The sequence below is a fragment of the Parasteatoda tepidariorum genome, chromosome 2 (assembly GCF_982258835.1).
Source record: "Parasteatoda tepidariorum strain Cologne lab strain chromosome 2, Ptep-v5.0, whole genome shotgun sequence".
NCBI lineage: Eukaryota > Metazoa > Arthropoda > Arachnida > Araneae > Theridiidae > Parasteatoda > Parasteatoda tepidariorum.
In genome coordinates, this window is record NC_141756.1 from 112718053 (window position 1) to 112738036 (window position 19984).

Here is a 19984-nt window from a genome sequence, read left to right on the forward strand (position 1 = left end):
AAAGCAACTATTTTAAAGAAGAGAATATTGGGAGACTTTTTTGTACTCCAAGCAATTTTTTTTTTTTAAAAAAAAAGCATAAATTGAGTGGAGAATCTGCACCCACAAAATAGTTTCTGCACACACTGAACTTTTTTTTTTTTTTAAATGTTGAAAATTTTGAATATCAAATTTGAGTTTTCACTTTTTAATTCGATCAATCTGCACAGATTCCATTGTAAGTCTATTTCATTTCTCAATCGCCTTTTCAATGATTATTGCTCTGATATTCCGCATGAATTAAAATTAGAATAAAAAAACTTTCAGACGATATTACGATGCGTGAATTTCGAATTTGAGTAATCACTTTTCATATATATATAAATTCCGTTGGGGTCGAAAGTAATTATATATATAAATTTGCCACCAACTTGAATGGTTCATGGTTTATGACAATTAAGTCATTAACAAAAAGTTTAGTCATATTTTTGATGAATTTTTGTTCTTATTTAGGCAAGTATTTTCCTAGTTTTTGTCTACGATTTTCATGCTTTAGGCTACTAAAAGCTACTATTTTGTTTATTTTTTTCTGTGGCAACCCTGTACCTGAAATCTTAATAAAACATTTCTAAAATGAATCTCATTGCTTCCACCATTGAAATATATTTAAGCTGTACTGAAGAGACAATATTTGTAAAAAGAAAAGATTTATTTAAAATACCAACAAAACATAAAAAAGACTTATATGATATCTAGTTTCCATAACAGGCTGGTATGCAGCTTAAAATAAATTGAAACCAATCTCAACAAAAAATGTCTCCTAGAGGTTTCAAAATTGTTTACCTCTGTATTTTTTTTGTCTTGTGTTGTTTTGTTATTAATGCATATGTTAGCTGGTAATTTTCAGAACCTTTGAAGTATATTAATGTTATGTAAGGGAAGATTTCCATTGTGATCTGCAGCAGACTTTTTGTCTGTTGAGAAACTAAAATAAATCAATCAACCAGACACACTCAAGAGGTAGTCTCATATCCTCTACATGCTATTATTTTGTTTTGATTGAAAGTTTAAGATTCAATTCGTGCCCTGTTGATTAAAATTACTGCAGCTCTGAAATATCCCTGTTCTTTGCTTTGTTGAGTTTAACCCACTCGCGGTTTAGCAAAATTGGGAAAATGTTTCTCCCCCGTACACAATCCCCCTATCTATTAACATGGAAAAACCGGTTTTGCTATGAGGAGAAGACTGCAGGTTAAAATACGACTTATTACGTGCAGAACCGTCAGTGGGTTAAAGGGGATTTTTATGTATCCTGAATCTATATCCTGCCAACCACAACTGCTCCAAAACAGTGCAAATCAATACTCGCAAATCCTTTTTTTAAAAATGCGTGTTTCAATATTTTTTTTAAATTTCTCTTTGGCCGCTGTCTGGAAGTTGCCTAGATTTAGCAGTTATTTTGTCTCAGATCATAACACCCTTTAACTATTCTCTTAAAAATGGGTTTTTAATCTAGATTAAGTCTTATAATGCATTAGATGCTATCCACGACTTTGAAAAATGTTGTCAATGTTGAAATGACACAAAACGTCCTTTTAGAAATGTTGCCAGTGCTAAAAGGGTGTTTTTACAATTGTCACTAAGGGTGCTTATCAGTTAGCTGGGTGCAAAAAAATGAAACTTTTTCTTTTCATTGCTTTTATTTAAAAGAATAAATAAAATGAAAAATGGTGAAAGTTACATATTTTTAACATAAAATACCTCACCATAAAATGGCATAGGCAAAAGCATAGAAAATTATAAACATATCATGAAAAAAAAGACATAAATCATAAATGAATTAATAAAAATGCCCATGAACTACAAACATAACACACTCACAAATTTACAAATCTCAAGCTCAATCATGAAATCTGGTCTTAAATTTAAAAAAGCAAATGGCTAAGTAGCAAAACCCACTGAATCTCGCGGAATTTTCAACTATAAAGTAAGACTTTTATTTTCTGTTTATGCTTAAAACAGATCATCGAAGTTACTCTTTTAGTAACAACAAATTTAACATAACAAAATAAAATGTAGAAAGTGAAAAACACAAACACAATATTTCTATATGAGCACCTATGCACTACTTATATAACAGCCTATGCCAAGTTTTATTTTTTATAGCTCCAAATCTCATTTATAGATTGCAAACTTAACAACCCTCCCAAATATTGCCAATGTTGCCAAATGAATTCTGTAATGTAAATTAGAATTAAGTTGGAATAACTTTTTTTATCGACTTAGTTCTTCTCGAGTTAGAAAGTTTTTTCATCTTAGTTGAAATAACTTTTAACTGACTACCAAGATTAATCCTTAATTTCTTTTACAGACTCTCAGAACGAAACTGTATTGAAATTGTGAAAAAGTTAATTGAACTGAAGTTGATAGAAGTTATATTTACAACCGATGGTAAAGAATATTTGACTCCTTCTCGATTGCTAAAAGAAATCAAAGATGAACTCATTGTTCACGGAGGTATAGTTCATTTATGGTATTATTATTTCCTTCTCTCTGTTGTGACACAATAAAACCATTTCTCTTCTCAGGATTAAGTACAGAAGAAAAAAAAATATTTAACATCAAAGCAAGACATATCTAGGCATTGTATACAATGCCAGGCATTTTTAAACTAAGTAAGAAATATGAAAATTGTTATATACTTTGCATAGGCATTGTAAAATGGCAAATGCTCTCCTGGTAAAGCATGATAATATGATTTGGTGAATATGGGATATTTCCTTGTTGCTATCTATGACAAAATAATCACCAAGTCTTGGCGACTTCTGGGCACTAGCCATGAGAAACTGAAAAAAAGTATCACGGAAAGGAAGTAACTTATAACCGCTCTCAGGCTAGCCTCTACATTTTTAAAAAAAAATATGTTTGCAAATTTAAAGTTTATTTAGCAATTGTTGTTGGTGTAGCAGATCACAATACAGAAATATCTCCCAAAGAGTTGAAAAAGGAAATGCTGCCCGGAATTGGCTATACTTTTCAAGTTAGTCCTTATTTTGGCAATTCATATCAATTATTTTGGTGTAGATACCAATGGAAATCTTCTGATATATGAATCTATCGGTTGTATCAAAAAGTTATTTTGAACTAGTTATAAGAAGACACCATAACACAAAAGAAAAATTTTTTCTTTCATTATTAATTTAAAGTGTAAAAAAAGTGAGTTCAGACAAACTTAAAGAAAGCCACGAAGTCTGAAATACTGGAAAGAAAATTTACAAATGAAAATAAATTATGAGATGATAACACAACACAGAAGTTCTTTTCTAATAATTTGTTTGAATTTTAATATTTTGAAGTATTTTTTTCAACAATTGAAGCTTCATGACTTTCTCTAGATTTGCTTGAACTTATTTTTTCTTTCTTTTAAATTAGTAATGAATGAGATAGAGAATTTGCACCTAAAATCTTCTTCCATGGTATGGCGTCCTCTTAATATATCTTAACATTTAGTGTTCGAATTAAAAATAGGATATAATTATATTTAATATTTTTTTATTAGCCTATGGTTTCGCCTTTTTTTAACAGCCTCCCTGAAAAGAAAATTGAAGTTGTTAGAATATTCTGTATTGTATACAATATTGCAATTTAAATTTACAAATGCATAGACAGGTTAGTTTAAATTAGTTTAGTTAGTTAGTTAAAGTTTGAAGCTTTATAAATGATGTGACTTAAGAATTACTCCATTCTAAAATATTTAGTAAAAGTTTTGAATCAAGTTCTAGTGTATAAAATAAAAACCAAGAATGTCTTTCAGATAAAGGAAGAAATGAAATTTAAGTTAGAATATCTTTGCTTTATTTATTTTAAGTTTGGTTTTTATATCTACTTTACAGTTTAACGGGAATATTGGTTAAACTGATTTTAAAGCTTCCTAATCCTCCGGTGGAACTTTGCTACTCCAAGAAGGCAGCCATATCATCTATTCTAGGCCATTTTGAGTCAAACAATCCAACCAAAGTGCAGTTTGTAACCTATGGTCAGCGGATTTTTATGAAACTTAGTGAACAACTACGAAATATTATTTCATTGTACCAAACTTTTAGGAATACTGATCTATATCTCTGATACCAGTGTAATTGTTGCTATAAAAAAGTCATTTGTAAAGATGGGGTGTTAATTTATTTTGGAATGTGATTTAGTGGGATGACATGCCTTTATTTTATTTAATTATTAGCTACAAATTTTCTCTTATTTTGATAATGAGTGAAAATTACTTTTTGAAATATACATATAATATCGTAGAGGTGGGTAATTTTAAAACTTGAAGATCAAATTCAGTCATTACATAATGTTACACATTTATATAAATTTTTACAGTGTTAAGTGAGTGCTCTTTCAAAACTAAAAGTGCCCTCTTTTTTAATCCTAGTTAGAACTCTGTGAATGTAAATACTGTTAGAGAAACTCGAAAACAATATAATTCATTGATGCTCATAATTATTGCTAGAACATTATAAAATAATTTTTAGTGAAATATATAAATAACTGAGTGTTAAAAAATGCTGAATTTATTAGTTTTTAAAGAAAATCTGAAATTTTGATGTTGGCGTAGATCCTTTAAAATTACTTAGGAAAAAAAAATATGTCAACTTTTTTTTGGGTAATTGAACTTTTTTAGATTGGGGACAAAGTGGCTGGTTTCTAAACAGGGGCGTATAGGCTTACCTCTGTGAAATTAGAAGTGCATATTTGTTCACCAGCCTTGGGTATTTTGAATAATTTCTTTAACTGATAAATCAAACAACATTATTACCTGTACTTTTGGAGATATTGATGAAGTTAATGATCTTAGAGTTAGGTGCATTTCTTTACATTTTGGGGGGGGGGGTAAATTCATACTATATAAGACAGTTTGAAACGGATGATTCATAACATTGTAAACTTTTATGAACTAAAAATTGTGTCAAAAGAATTATGGCATGGTTCAGCTTTTATTTGTATGAGGGTAAAAGTTTTTTTTTTTTTTTTTTTAATATGTCCACTATGTGTTATGTTTAACAGGGTTGGTGTTTTGGACATCCTAAATTGGTTTTGGACAGTGCACATGGGTTTTACTGTCCTAAACTGACAAAAACTGCCTTAAAGTGTCCAAAACCTTGAACATTGGTAAAAGTTAATAATTCTATATGTGGAACCATTGTATACATAATTACATTTAATAACAAATATTTGATACTTTTATACAATTTGATTTAACTTATTAGAGGAGAATAGCATAATATAATAGGAAAAGAGTTATAAATTTTGAAACTCCACAATTCAATGAACAGCAAAAGTGAACACCTTATCCTTTAATTATGAATAAATATGCTTTTAATACTGATAAATTTGTTTTTTAGCATAAGGATAAATAATGCAATATTAACAATAATAATATTTTTTAATGAAACAAAAACTTGTCTTCATTCTGTTTCTTGTTCAAAAATGAACCTTCTATATTCACAATATTTTTTTTTTTTTTAAATTTTGGCATAGTTTGAATAAAATGGTTCTGAGCAGTTTAAGACAGTTTTGGACAGGCCGGTTTAAACCATGGATTAATATACTTAAACCTTGCCAACTCTGTTAAAAACAACTATAATTTAAATTTTTTAGTCTGAAAGTTAATTGCTTGTGTCAGAGCTGAAATATACAAACACTTGTCTGTTTCATCATGTGTTGTGAGACAATCAGTGTTAATCAGTAATGCTTGTGTTTTAAGGACGTATCAACTTGGTTGACCTTGCTCAGATCATTGGTGTTGATTACAGCCATGTGGAAACAAAAGCAAACGAGTTCCTCAACAGTGAATCTAATACATGGATGGTGCTGGGACAACTCATCACTAGGTATTTTATTTAGATATTGTGTGTATTCATTTTTTTAAGGGTTAATGATTTAGATGCACCAAAATTGCTCTAAGTTTGTTGAGAGCATTACTGTTCTTGGGCAACTATCACTTTGATTATTAAACATCAATTCACTAATATATGACACGCTAACTCGATTCAATCTTGGGGTACTTTTTGATAGATGAAGGTCGACATTGTCGATAGCATCTTCCTCACGTTGGTGGAATAAGGATTCTACTTCCATGGATGGTCCATATCGAACAGTTGACTTTACTTCTTGTGATTACGTCCCCCTCCTCCTCGGGCTTTTCCTTCTCAACAATGGGATTCTGCATACACTTGACTGCTGATAGCAACATGAGAGAGGCCACACACACAATTGTGAACTCAATGCAGCTTGCTCTCATTAAGAGCGCTCAAAATCCGGTGAAACTAATACTGCCATCCCGGTCTTTTGAAAATACGGTAACCAGTGGTATCCGTTCATCGAATTCTATCCTTCATAAAATTCTGGTGGGGGGGGGAGTATTGTGGGGTAATTACCACTACAATTATTAAACGTCAATTCACTAGTATATATGACATGCTAACTCGATTTATTCTTGGTGTAGATGAAGGTTAACATAGTCAAACGATCCTTTCCCCGCAACTGTCATTGAAATGTAAATCATAAATAGTTTTTGAAAGAAAAAGCTTTAGATCTTAATTTTTACTTAAACAGCCATTAGATTCTTCCCACTTTAGGTAGAATTTTTGAAATGCCCCAAAAATTCAAACAACTGTTTTTAAAAAAATAATTTCACAATTGTTGATGTGTTCCAGAATATGCAATCAACTTAGTTTTCCTCTCTTTAATTTTTTTTTTCAACATAAAAAAATAAAGTTTCATCGAAATGAAAAATATTTGTTCTAATTTTTTTAGAAATTATACCACTACAGCATAGTCTTTAAAAAAATGCAAATTAATAATTTATTATTAGCTTTTTTAATTTAATGGGAAATATTTTGTCAAATTAGTGATTTATAAATTGTTGATCAAAATATGTGTACACAATCATGAAAAATTGCAGTGAAATTTTCAAGACGGGGAATAATAAAATAAAAGTCTATTTTTTCTTGATATTTCTGCAATGTTTTGCTCTTTTTCTTTATTATTATTTGGTTTAAAAAACTGCTGGCCAGAATGTTACAAAAAAAATGTGATATCAATATGCTTTATGGTAAAGTAAGACAGAAGAAACAACAGTTTCAGGTGTCACCTTATAGCAATTTTACTTATAAAAACACTACTCCTAAATGTGAAGTCTCTCCTTTCATTTGTGGTTTATGCAAATTAACATCTACTCCTGTACAAAAAAAAGTATCTTCATAAAGGTTACTTTCAGGCTAAAGAAGCATATTTTAGAAAAAATACCATAAACCACATGAAAAATTGGAGACATTATAAACGTTTTTACAAAGTAAAGCAAATGTATTTTTGTTTTTCTATGAAAAAATTTGTAAGTGGCCCAGCACAGAGAGTATTTCCAAAATATTTAGATACTCATGATCAAAGAGATTTCTTAATCTATATAAATACCATGAATATGTAGTCTTAAGATTTAAATGAAGTATTTTTAATTTCATTTCTAAATAACAAATTATTAATATTTTTGCTTGATAAAAATGTTTAGGATATATTTTCAACAAGTTCTAATCACTTTTTAAATTAAAAATTTTAGTGATGTTATCTCAGAATTTTAATAGCATTTTCTGTAACTAACCATATTTTAAAATCAAGAAATAAATTTGAAAAAATCTGTTTATCAAGCTTATACTTAACTATTCAATCTTTTGTCTCTCCTGTAAAATTAGTTTTGTTGGAGATGAATGGTTTTTGAACTTATTGATTGCTGAAACAAATATTATTAGAGAGCAACAAAATCCTAACATTTGCAAAACTTTTTAGTCACTATCTGGATCACTTAGCAGAAGAAGTAAATGAGAAACTACATCAAGTGGGGGAGATCACAATAGCTGAAATTACTAAATTGTACGATTTGCCTGGAGACTTCTTGACAGAGGTATATTTCTTTTTTAAATGTATCTAGAAAATGCAATTAATAGTTTCGTTAGAATTAATGTATTTGGCATTGAAAAAACATCACAATTGTACAGTGTTCAAAATTTTAAAAAAAGTATTTACAGTTTAAATAACTTTCCTCTTTATGATCAGATTTTTGTGTACTAAATTTATAAGATAAAATCAAGAAATTTTGCTTCTTGCCATTGGCCCTTTCGCAGCATTTTAACTGTAGCCATTTTTTAAAAACCACTGGCCTTTTTTCAAAAATTTAAAATGATTCAAAACTGCTGATATTAATAATTTAAGGCATTTCTTTCGAAGTTTTTTTCAAAATGTAGTAAACATTACAGGGTTCGTTTCTAGAAAATGAAGAGAAATTTTAAGAACAAGTGCAAAATAAGGTAAATTACAGATTAAAAAATATTAATAATAATTTTGTATTTTAAAGTGCAAAACAATGCGAATAAAGCACAAATAACAAGACAGAAAAAGACGTGTTACAGTTTCAAAAAATACTTTAGTTTTTAAATTAAACCACCCCCAAATAATAATTATTATTTATTTTGGGGGTGGTTTAGACACTGAAGAAGGATCTTGTTCATGGAACCGAAACTACAGTATGTCCATTTATTTGTGCTTCATTCACGATTTTTACTTTAGTCTCTTTACTGTGTAAAACAAAGTATATCCTCTCCTTATGAAATTCAATATTTATCCAAAATAATAATAATAGTAATTGAATATGCTAGAGGTGTAATTTAGACAGAGAAACTGGTGATTGGCAGACAGTTTTTTTTTTATCACCCTTTGTTATATTTATTGGCAATCATTAACTTTGCCATACACTAAATAGCAATATTCATAGTTTACATGGTAAGATACTGATAAACCAGCAATTACGTTGAAAAGGAAACTTTCGTTTTTGAAGGTGGAAAAGACCAGTCGATTAACAATCAGGGTTAACTAGACGATATGCACTATTCATTTTACTGCCAAGTTCCAATTTTAAAGAAATATGTGAAACAGGGTGCCCAGCCTTCACGAAAGTCACGAATTTGAAAAAGCATAATGAAAGTGCTTAAAGAGTCAAGAAGTTTTGAAACAAAGTCTCAAAATTTTTTCTTTTTCAAGCACCTCCTGAAGTAATAACTCAAATTCGAAATTTGATTAATATTTAGCATAGTGTTATTAAAAAGTGCTTCAAGGTGCTTTTTTTTCGTTTTTAAGAAGCCCTTAAAAGTGCTTATTTCATAGGGTGTTTTTATAAAGTGTAATTTTTTTTAGCAGAAAATTATAATAATATTTTTTAACAGAAATCAAAAATTTTTCAGACTTATTTAAAGAAATGTGAAGTTAAGTTTAAATGAAGAAAAGATAAGAAATTTTATTTAAATGAAGCTTTATATTCTCCAGCGTAAGAGATTCAAAATAACTCTCACAATAAAAAGAAAATGTCTCAAAGATGTCTCAATGTCCCTTTTAAAGAAGTAGAAAAATCACCAAATTTCACCGAAATTTAAAAGTTCACTAAAATTAACAGGAAAATCTCAGGAACTTTGAGTTTTTCTTTACAAACTGCTGAAATACAGGAAATTTTGTTATTTTTATTTTCGTCTTTTAAAAAATGGTAACCACTCAAAAGTATATTTAAGAAAGATATGCCAGCTATACTACACTATTAACTATATATAATTTAAGTATGTTCCTTTTTTACTCTTAAGTTTTTAAAAGCAGTATAATTAGCCCAATAAAGCTCATACAAGAGCAACCTTTCCTTTTAATACATTGTGTATAATACGTACAAGGAAAACATGAAGAATTTTTTTTTCCAGATTTGAGTAGCGACCTTGTATATGTAGGTTATCAGTTTTGCTAATTCATTGTTGCGGGTAATAATCTCAGTAAGGAAACTTTATTGTCTTTAAAAGTAACTTTGTTGATGACATAAATCTTTAAATATAACTCTGTAATTATTTTAGGTCATTCATAATAGACTTGGTACCATAGTCCATGGTCAGGCTGACACCAATGATTCAAGAACATTTTTCACAGATTCGTATGTTTCTCAGCATACAGCCAGGATAAGAGGTGCTTTATCAGCCATCACCAGGTATCTTTTTTTGAATCATGTTTTGTTTTCCTATTTTAAAACTTTGTGCTGAAATTATTTTTTAATATTTTGTTGTCAGGCCGATGCCTTTGTCTAGTATAATCAATCACTTCAAGTTTCCCGAGAAGTTATTCTATTGTAAGTACTTGCTCCATATTTATATTTTATTTTGTATCAGGATGCATAGTGTTTTTAAAGAGTGCTTAAAGTTGCTTATCTTCGATTTTCTTTTTTTAAAATCCCCTTAAAGGTGTTTTTTTATTACTTGCTTTTAAAAGTGCTTAATTTTCCCTTTTCGAAAATGATAATTTTGTTCTTTTCCCTGTCGATTTTCGCCACGTATTATGCAAAAGCTTGGTTTTCACATTTTTTTAATTCAATGTTTTCACCAATCATTCACACACAATGCATTTCAGTGTACTGTTGTTCTGTAGCATATGAAAGCGCCAATCATTTTACATGTTTGATGAAATGCTTGTGGATCTGCATGTGCATATACTGAGCTGGATTCAGTGGGAGTTATGTGCAACTCGTCTGCATTTGGCAAGATATTCAAAATTTCCGGCTTCATTTTCCTCCCTCTGAAACCGAAACGAAAAATCTTTCTATATTTTTATGGCGGCTAATCAGGGGCGTGTGAAGGCCGAATTTACTACCGTTTAGCGGTACCTTCACAAATTCAACTTTAGGAAAAACGGCAGTTTCACAAATTCAACTTTAGGAAATACTTTTTCTTAAAATTTTATTTCTGTATCCCTTAAGAAACGATAAATCCATATTTTTGTGTTGATTTTTTAATATAATTTTTAATTTTTTAGTATAATTTTTAATTTTTTAATATAATTTTTAATTTTTTAATTTAATTTTTAATTTTTTAATATAATTTTTAATTTTTCACAAATTATGTCTAAAATTTCACAAAATAGGTACTTTTTAGAAAAACCTAGACCCTGCTAATGTAAAAAAAGAAAGAGTTCTTTGTCTGAAACTAGTTATTTTATCATGATCATGTTAAATCTTTGAAAATTATTTTGCATTTTGTTAGTGTGTATACTGCTTAAATATATTTTTTAAGTTACTAAAAAGTACTTAAAAGGGTGCGTATTTTTTGTTGAAAGATTTGGCTATGCACCCTGTGTATGCAATTAAGGCTAAAGTACTAGTTAAATTTGTTTTCAAAATCTTTGGTCAATCGTTGGCCTCTTTGCAACATACCTCTCTAATGCTAATATCTTTCTGCAAGATACTTAAAAATAACAAATATACATGTTACTAATTTAAAGTGACCGAAACGTTAAGTTCAAAAAGTAAATAAATAAAATCAGATCAAATAAAATATTTTTTTTAATTGAATACGTAATATATTTTTTATTCTAATATTATGGGTGATAATCTCGCATTTTGTAGGAAGCTAACACACTTATTTCCTTTTCTGGCTTTTTGTAATTCATCATCACATTAAAATAGTCGTGAAATCCGTAGTAGTAACTACCGAAAAAAGAAGAAAAAAAGGGTTGACGCCACAATCACGCTAATCGAACTCTTCAAAAAGGGGCGTGTTTTCATTTCAAGATTCAGTTGTTGTAATAAATAATATCGTATTAAAAATATCGGATTTTAAAAGCTATGAGGAAATCAGTAGTAATAACTGCATGAAAAAATAAAACGAAAATTTCTACAGAAAACAAAATTTTTTACTTCATTTATTTTTCATTATTCTCAAACGAGATAAGAAAAGTCACTAGGAATTTTTTTCCCCACTTGGATGTAATTCTGAATAAAAGATAAAATCTTTCTGCATGAACTTGATAACGTTCTGTCACCACAATTCCGCAACGGGGGTTCAAATAAGAACTAGACTCAAATTAATAACTAAAAAATATGGTTCAACCAAAGGAGGCAACATTTATTAATTTTCGTTTTTTTTCTTAGTTTTTTTTCTGTTTGCAGCAATTTACAACATGTCTTTAAAAACTAATATTCTTGAAAAATGTTTCATCTATCCTTTTTTGTGCTCAATACTTATATTTTTGTTCAATACATCCAAATTCTGTATAGAATTTCATAAATGAAAGCTTTTTTAATCATTTGATAAATATTTTTTATTAATTTTCTGTAATTAACCGATATTGATCATAATTTAGTTGCATAAATATACTTGCTTTGCAGGTGTTGTTGAAGATTTGATTAACGAGGGAAGGTTAGCTGGCAGCATATCTGGCGGAAGATCAGAAAGGGCTATTTATGTGCCAGACATCTATGCTAAGTCCCAAAACGAGTATATTGATTCTTTTTTCAAGCAGAATGGTTATTTGGGTAAGTATCTTAACTTCTTACAATTTGTTTCGGTATTTTATTGTTAAAAAAATCAGCAAATATGATTTTTTTTGCTTGTCAGTGTATGAAAATGCTGTATTTAAATGACAAAAATGAATAAAAAATTTGAGGCCCAAATCTATTGATAGATCTTTGATGTTCTTTAGTTGTACAAAGTGAACTGACTCTTCATGGGAGATTTATTCTGAATCATTTTGTTATTTTGGATCAATTGTTATTTTAAATTATGGCATTATGTATGTCTGTGTGTGCATGTGAAAAAGAAGAATGTATCAGGTTAGGAAAATATCAACAGATTTTGAATTTATATGAAAATTTTGATTTTATCTCTTTGCCAAATTATTGCTAATTGCATTTTTATTTATTTATTTTCTTTTTTTCATAAAAAAAATTTATAATCATATAATATTTAGTTTTCATTGTAAATCTTTAAAAAAAAGATATTAATATTTTAAATTTGTACCCTAAAAGTTAGGTTTTGGTCTGCATTAAAAAATGTGATGCATCTATGGAAAGCATTGTTCACTGATTTTCGTTTTGTTTGTAATAAGTTTTTTGCCCCACAGAATCACTGTATGAAATACATAATATTATAATTATGACCTTAAAGATGCATGCTAGAATAAAATCAATTTTTATAGAAACATATTAAGATTCTCTTAATGATTCGATATGAATTAATGATAAATTAATCTTATAGAAATAGTAGTGTATTAAATAATTAAAAAAATTATACAACAACAGAACGCCCTGACACTTTTCTTGAATTTGGACTACTATAATGAAAAGAAACTATTTAGCAAGAATTGAATTTCTTTTTTCGTATTAAGAAATTCGATTCAAGGAATATCAAAAGTATTTCTACAAAAACTTTCAGGCCTTACATTTTTAATTAGTTAATAAAATTAGAGTAGTTGGAATAAGATGGATAAATTATGGATTTAATACTTTATAATTTTTTGAGGCTGTTGCAAATTTGTGCAATATTACTATTATAAATAATTATTAGTATATTTAATCAAAGAAGAAAAAAAGAGCTCTAAGTACAAAATTTTTATGTAACATAATAAACAGGATTTTGTGGTTTTCTGAAACCAGATGTTCTTAATATAAGCATGATCTCTTTTTGGCTTTTAATGAGTTTCGTCGTCATGCAACTACTCCTCTAGTAATCACCACCATCATCATAGTTGCCCAGACAGCCCAATGTGGGCTAATGTCTTCCTCTGAGGATTCAGATTCCGACTTCCGATTTATCTTTGATCTTCAATTCTTTTCATTAATTGCAAAAAAATCAGTCTCCACCGAATCAGCCCATCTCAACCACGGCCTTCCCCGCTTTCTTGTTCCAGTGGGTCTAAAGAGCAGTATCTTTTTTATTGTATTGTCATCACTCATTCGAATCACGTGAGCCATCCAATTCATTTATTTTTATGTATTTAATAATATCGGATTGTTTGCTAATCTTGTGCAGCTCAAAGTTATATCTCCTTCTCCAGTTATTGTTCTCATTTATCGCACCGAGTATGCTCCACAAAATCTTTCTCTCAAATAGTGCGATACAATTTTCCTCCAGTTTTGTCACTATCCAATCTTCAGAAGCATATATCAAGAGTTTTATAAATTAAGAACTTTCTAGAAAGAAACCTAGATTTAATAAATTTTCTCAACCCGTAGACAGCCCTATTTGCAAGAGTCGGATTTTTAATTCAGGACACATTTTGTCATCAGTAGTATCTACTACAGTTTTCCAGAGTAAACAGTGTTGAACAGACTAAATCACTTTGGAGCACCAGGTCCTTAAAGTGTTATCTGCAATTTGAATATGTTTAGAGATGGTATCTTTTTGAAATATCTGATTCATTTCTGTTCTTACAGAGTATGATGCTGTTGCCAGGCTTGGAATTATGGATCCTAAAACCTATCTTAAAAAGAAGTTTAAAGAGTTGACATATTTCAATTCTTGTTGTGTTGGCCAGAATATTCTGTCTCAAATTGAAGCAGCAATAGATGAAGCCCTCAACACAAAAACATGGGTGGATATACTAGTAAGTTTTACACTTATTCTTCGATACTATAGAAACTCTCTTCATCTGTTAAACTTCCTCACAAAATTATACATTGCATTGCTTTGATGATTGCTTTCTTTTTTCTAATGAAAGTTTTCTCCCTTAAACTCACTTTATGGTAACATAATTTAATTTTTTTTTAAAACCTCTTTGTTTGGAAATTTTCTTATAAAAATTAATTTACCTAAAATTTTTGAAAATATTAAACTAAACTGTCTTTCAATAATTTTTGAAGTAAACAATTGTGATAAATAAAAATAAACAATTTAATTTCTGAATTATCTTAAATATTAGTTTTTTTTTATCAATACTGATTAGATTTTCTTTCAAATAATTGTTAAAATTTAATTTTAGATTCAAAATATTACTTGCATTCTAAACATTGCTTTTAAAATATTAAGTTTATTTCATGCATAGCCTAGATAGGCTAAATATTCCTATTTCGGTAAATTTTTCCATAGTTACATTTTTGAAAGATAACTTAAATTCAAGAATGTTGTAGACTAATAATTATTCGAAAGACATTTCGTTTTTTGAAAGAAAAAAAATAGTTTTGGGGCTTAATTATGACATAAGATTGTTTTACAATAATTTTCAAGGTCTACTTGTATTTTCTAGTCTAGATCGAATATTCTCAAGTTATTTTTGACTATGGAACCTTAAATAATTGACCTCCTTTTGTGGGAATCCTAACTCGATAAGTAATAATTATCTGATCACAACTTATAATTTTTTTTTATTCTTAATTATTCTTATTACTTATACGTTGGGGGAAAGAATATATCTGATGGCGTAAATGAGGCTTTGTGGGAAACAATTTCCTACAAAAAATTTTATTATTAAAAAAGGTGTCACTTTGCAAAATTTTTCTTCCTAAAAAAGTATTATATGTCAACTTGTGTATTTATAAGTATTTATTGTATTCAAATTTAATTTAATAAATCATTATGTTTAAGGATATTTTTATTTCTATTATTTTTAACACACATCCTCGTTTATACAAGAATTGTGTAAAATCAAACTAATTCTTTTCTTTGTTTTTATAACTTTACTTTCCAAAAATTTTAGGCTTTGAGAATTTTCTGTGCCTCTGCTTACATGTACATGAATATTTTGTATAAATCATGACTTTATATTCCATTAAACAATATAAAAGATATAAATACAATCTAAAAATATAAATGTTTGTATAAATGAGGGCAATTTTTTCAATCAATCTCTTCGGAGAAAGGTGGAGTGAAAATAGGAGTGAATGAAAATCAATATTACATATAATGATTAGGATAATTGTTAAGTGTTTATAAGATTATATTATTATTTTCAATAAATAAACTTATTTGTGGATCATATAAATTTGAAATTTTACACATTTTTATTTACAATTGTTTAATTTTTTTCTACACCTAAATTTAGGTTTTTGACAGTAATACTTAAAACAAAAAATTATTTAATATCAAAATAATTCAAGAACATAATTGATCACTTGTAATTCTATATGCATGTTTATTTATAAAAACTTCATATTCATATTAGCTAAAAATTATCTTTGCACTATAAGTTTAAATTTTTGCAATTGTCAAAAATTGTGTAAAAAATGGGTTTTTGACATGATGGTTCAAACCATCAATTGTCAAAAACTTGCCAATCTTAGTGTAAACATAATTATGGGTTCAAATCATTACTGAATCTAAAAAAATCATTGCTTTAGATCCTTTAGTATTCGACCTACTTGTTAGGGAAAAAAATATTTAAGAGCATTGTGTAATCTTCAAAATTGCTATTAATTTTTACTTGAGAAAACACCATACCGGGGAAGAAAATTTTCGTTGCAAACTCTCTTTCTCCATCATTACTAATTTTTTTTTTAAAAGAAGGAAAAAAAAAGAGTAAGTTCAGCAAACAAACAGATTATTAGATGAGAGCTTCTCCGTTGCATAATCCTAAGTTATCTTATTTATTTTCATTTGTATATTTTCAAATTTTCTTTTCAGTGTTTCAAACTTCACGTCATACTCTAGGTTTGTCTGAGCTGTCTTTTTCTAACCTTTAAATTTTAAATTAGTAAAGAAAGAGAATTTAAGAGGAAATATTTCTTCCATATTATTGGTGTCCTCTCAAGCAATTCAGACATAACAAATTTTTGAATTTAAAGAAATAATGTACCTGTAGTAAAAAGAAATAGTTTGTGCTAGAAACATAAAGAAATACTCTGTAAATAAAAAGAGTCCCTGTTTCAGTCTTTGTTACCATCAGTGTTCACTCAAGAGGATATCCAGGGAATAATTGCGACTGTGACTAAAACCATTGCAAAGCAGGGGAGCGTTGTTCATGTCTACTGTGATACAATCGTCGTGAGTGATGAGTTCATCAAGTCTTGTCAACAGTCATTTGAACCACTCATGACAAATAAAGCAAAAGAAGTGAGTTCCAACTTCATTTTAATCTCATGCGTGATCTGTAATAGTGCACCGTCTACAAGTGTTGTATTTTCAAACTGCTCTAATAATTTTAGTGAAAATAAATCTTGGTGTCATTTTTACTTTTTTAAAAACTTTTAGAAATTAATTTTTTTTTAAAAACAATAAAGAATTGAAATTATCAAGAATTAGCTGTTACGGAGGTAACATTGTGTTATGCGCGTTATTTTTTAAATTTATAGAAGGTATTAAAAATTGGAGTTGAGTGTAAATGACGACTTATTTACACCAAAAAGCTCTTAAAATCTGCAGTGCGATGTTGGTAAATGGCACCCAAAAATAACAAAGTTGTAGAGTTTTGTTACATTAACCAGCATGACTTATTTTTTATGCAATAACTGAAAGAAATGTTATTTTAAAATATTACTGATCCCTTTCCGAAAATCGCGCTTAAGTCTTTCAGTAATGAGCAAACCATAATGTGCTCAAAGAAAAATTTATGAGCTATTTTTCAATTCCTGCTGTTAGTTGACACTCTCTCTCTATGTCTTGTTCAAATTTTCTTTTGTTAATAACATGCTTTTTATTCATCCATTCCAGTTCAAATACAAAATATTAACTCATTCATTAAATTTAATTAATTATAGTTTTGTATGAGAGAAAAAAATTTAATTATTTAATGAAAAGTAGCTAAAGAGTGTTCATTGATAGTGGCTTTCCTGAATCTTAGTTTGCCCAATGATGCTTTTGTAATAGTTTCTAATGAGAGTGTTTTTCAAAACAGTTTAATTTTCAGGACTGAAATAGAATTTTTTTTTTTTACTATTTAATATATCATGATCATGTAAAGCTGACCTGGTAACTTTGTAAAAAGGATTTCAGGAGATATTATTAAAAACATCAGGAGTTTTGGGAGTCTTTTCAGGAGTGTAACTCGGAACAAATTTATTCATATTTTTGTGCATAAATTTAAAGATACATTACTTTAGAAGGGTATAATTAATAGAAAAATATTGAAAATGGAAAATTAATACTAGTTACTGAACAATATATAGACCATCTTAGATTATTAAATCATGATTAAAATTAACTATATTATTCACTTTTTTAATGATTTTAAAAAAAGTATAATTATTTTTTAAACTTACATTATGCAATGAGATTACTATGAAAGAATTGTAGACAAAATAATTATAAAGCAAATGAAAAATAAATTTTAATAAAACGAACACTTTCCTCGTTATATTGTTATCATTATACATAATTATATCAAAGTCTTAAACTTTTTCGCCAGTTAAAGAAACATAAGTAGCTTTTTTAGCTTTTATTAAGTCTTGTTCAGTTAACACTGCATCATAGCAGCATGTTTCGGAACTTTTGCACTTCTCTATTAGCAGTGCCTCCAAGGTTGGCAAAGCCAAGCTGGACCTACTATCAGTTAAATTTTTTTTAACTATAGAAAACACCCGTTCACAAGCAGCATTGCTGTGAGGTAAAATGAGTATGGTCAGCATTATTGATGGCAATGCTTCATATTTCCTTGCACCATTCATATCCACTAAACCCGATATAAGAGTCCAAGCTGTGTCACATCGTTCGGCTGATAAAATCTCTTCATTTAGTTAGTCCATTTGGTATAAAGCAAACTCTTGCTCAATTTGACTCCGTTTTTCCTCTGAAACAAAAAACAGAGACAAAAAATAGTCCAAAGAAGCAAATTTAGCTTCCTGTCGAATGGTTATATCAGCCACTTCACAGTGCTTGTAAACTTCAGTGGTCAGGGGAAATTTTTTTAAAATATAAGAGTGCTTCGGTATAAAATTTTCTGATTGACGAATAAAACTGCCTCATTTCCTCTGAAGAAAGGTCTGAATCTTTTATGTATTGTCTTGTCTTGCCACCTATCACAAGTTCAGAATCATCTTTTTGGTTCTTTGATTTATTAAAATTGACTTCAAAAACAGAACTTGCATTTGCTATGCATGCTGGTTTTATGAATCGAGACAAAATATTGCTAAATAAATTCATAAGTTCTCTCTGAAATCTATGAATCAATGGAGCTTGCTGCTGCATCATCGTATTGCACGATTCAAACAATGGGATGACTGACTGTAAAAAGAAAAGGTAGAGTCGAGTCGATTTATCCTCAAAAATAGTCGTCAATTTTTTAAAAGTTTCCGAAGAGCCCTTCTCTTCCTCACAAAAAAAGATTTTTAAGGCATCCCATTTCTCTAAAAATCGATCAATGGTTTTGCCCATTGATAGCCACCTTGTAGCCCCATACTTTGCTGTTTTCAAGATTACATAGTTCTTCACAGAATTTTAAAAGCTGGATTCTCTTTGAACTCTTCTTCAAATAGTAGAACACATCTATCAAAAAACTTTCTACATCAAAACTGATTTTTTTTGTAGCATGTTTAGCAGCTAAATGGATTAAGTGGCAAGCACAACCATGAATGATGACATTAGGATTCTTTTTCTTTATAAATGACCCCACTCCTTTATGTTGTCCAAGCATAACTGAAGCATTGTCTGCACAAAAGGCGATGCAGTGTTCCCAGGGAACACTATTTTTTGAATCCGTATTTTTTGCACCGGGGAAAGCATGAAAATGTTTTCCCCGGTACCATCCTTATCCAATTTTGGAAGAGAGAAAAGGGTAGTCTTAATTCTACCGTTGGTATCATCAAAGAATGTTACCACCAGAGGAAAAAGCTTATCGCCAGACGAATTGCTCCCGTCTGTCGCTAGAGAAAACTTTCCATTCCTCATTATGGAGCACAAATTATTTTGAGTAGTTTCTGCAAGACTTTTGCAGATTTCTGTCGTTTTTTTCCTAGCGCATTTGAATTTGGCCGCTATGTTAGAGTCCGGGAACATTCTTTTAAATAACTGGCCTACGTGGTCCGCAACAGATAGAGGTAAATTATGCTGAACTATGAAATTGGTGAAGAGAGTTTCTGCTTTAATGACACTTTGGCTCTCTTTTGAGGAACTAGAGAACATATCTCTAATACTTTTACTGGAGGAAGAAGCGGCACCATTCGCTCGATGGCGCGATCCCTCCACATGCCGTAAACAGTCATTCCGACCTCCATGAGCGATAGAAAAATCGC

At 29.2% G+C, this 19984-nt stretch overlaps 1 protein-coding gene across 4 annotated transcripts in view; it reads left to right on the plus strand.

Annotated features, from left to right (window-relative positions):
* Ufl1 (UFM1 specific ligase 1) overlaps positions 1-19984 on the plus strand; it is a 178834-nt gene that overhangs the window by 141989 nt on the left and 16861 nt on the right. For all 4 annotated transcript variants that reach the window (XM_087158057.1, XM_087158055.1, XM_087158056.1 and 1 more), the window contains 8 exons: positions 2351-2496; positions 5741-5867; positions 7819-7933; positions 9915-10045; positions 10125-10183; positions 12215-12361; positions 14261-14430; positions 16689-16871. In XM_087158057.1, the coding sequence (XP_087014183.1) occupies positions 5842-5867; positions 7819-7933; positions 9915-10045; positions 10125-10183; positions 12215-12361; positions 14261-14430; positions 16689-16871 (831 nt within the window). In that variant the 5' untranslated portion in view covers positions 2351-2496; positions 5741-5841. The remainder of the gene's footprint in view (positions 1-2350; positions 2497-5740; positions 5868-7818; positions 7934-9914; positions 10046-10124; positions 10184-12214; positions 12362-14260; positions 14431-16688; positions 16872-19984) is intronic.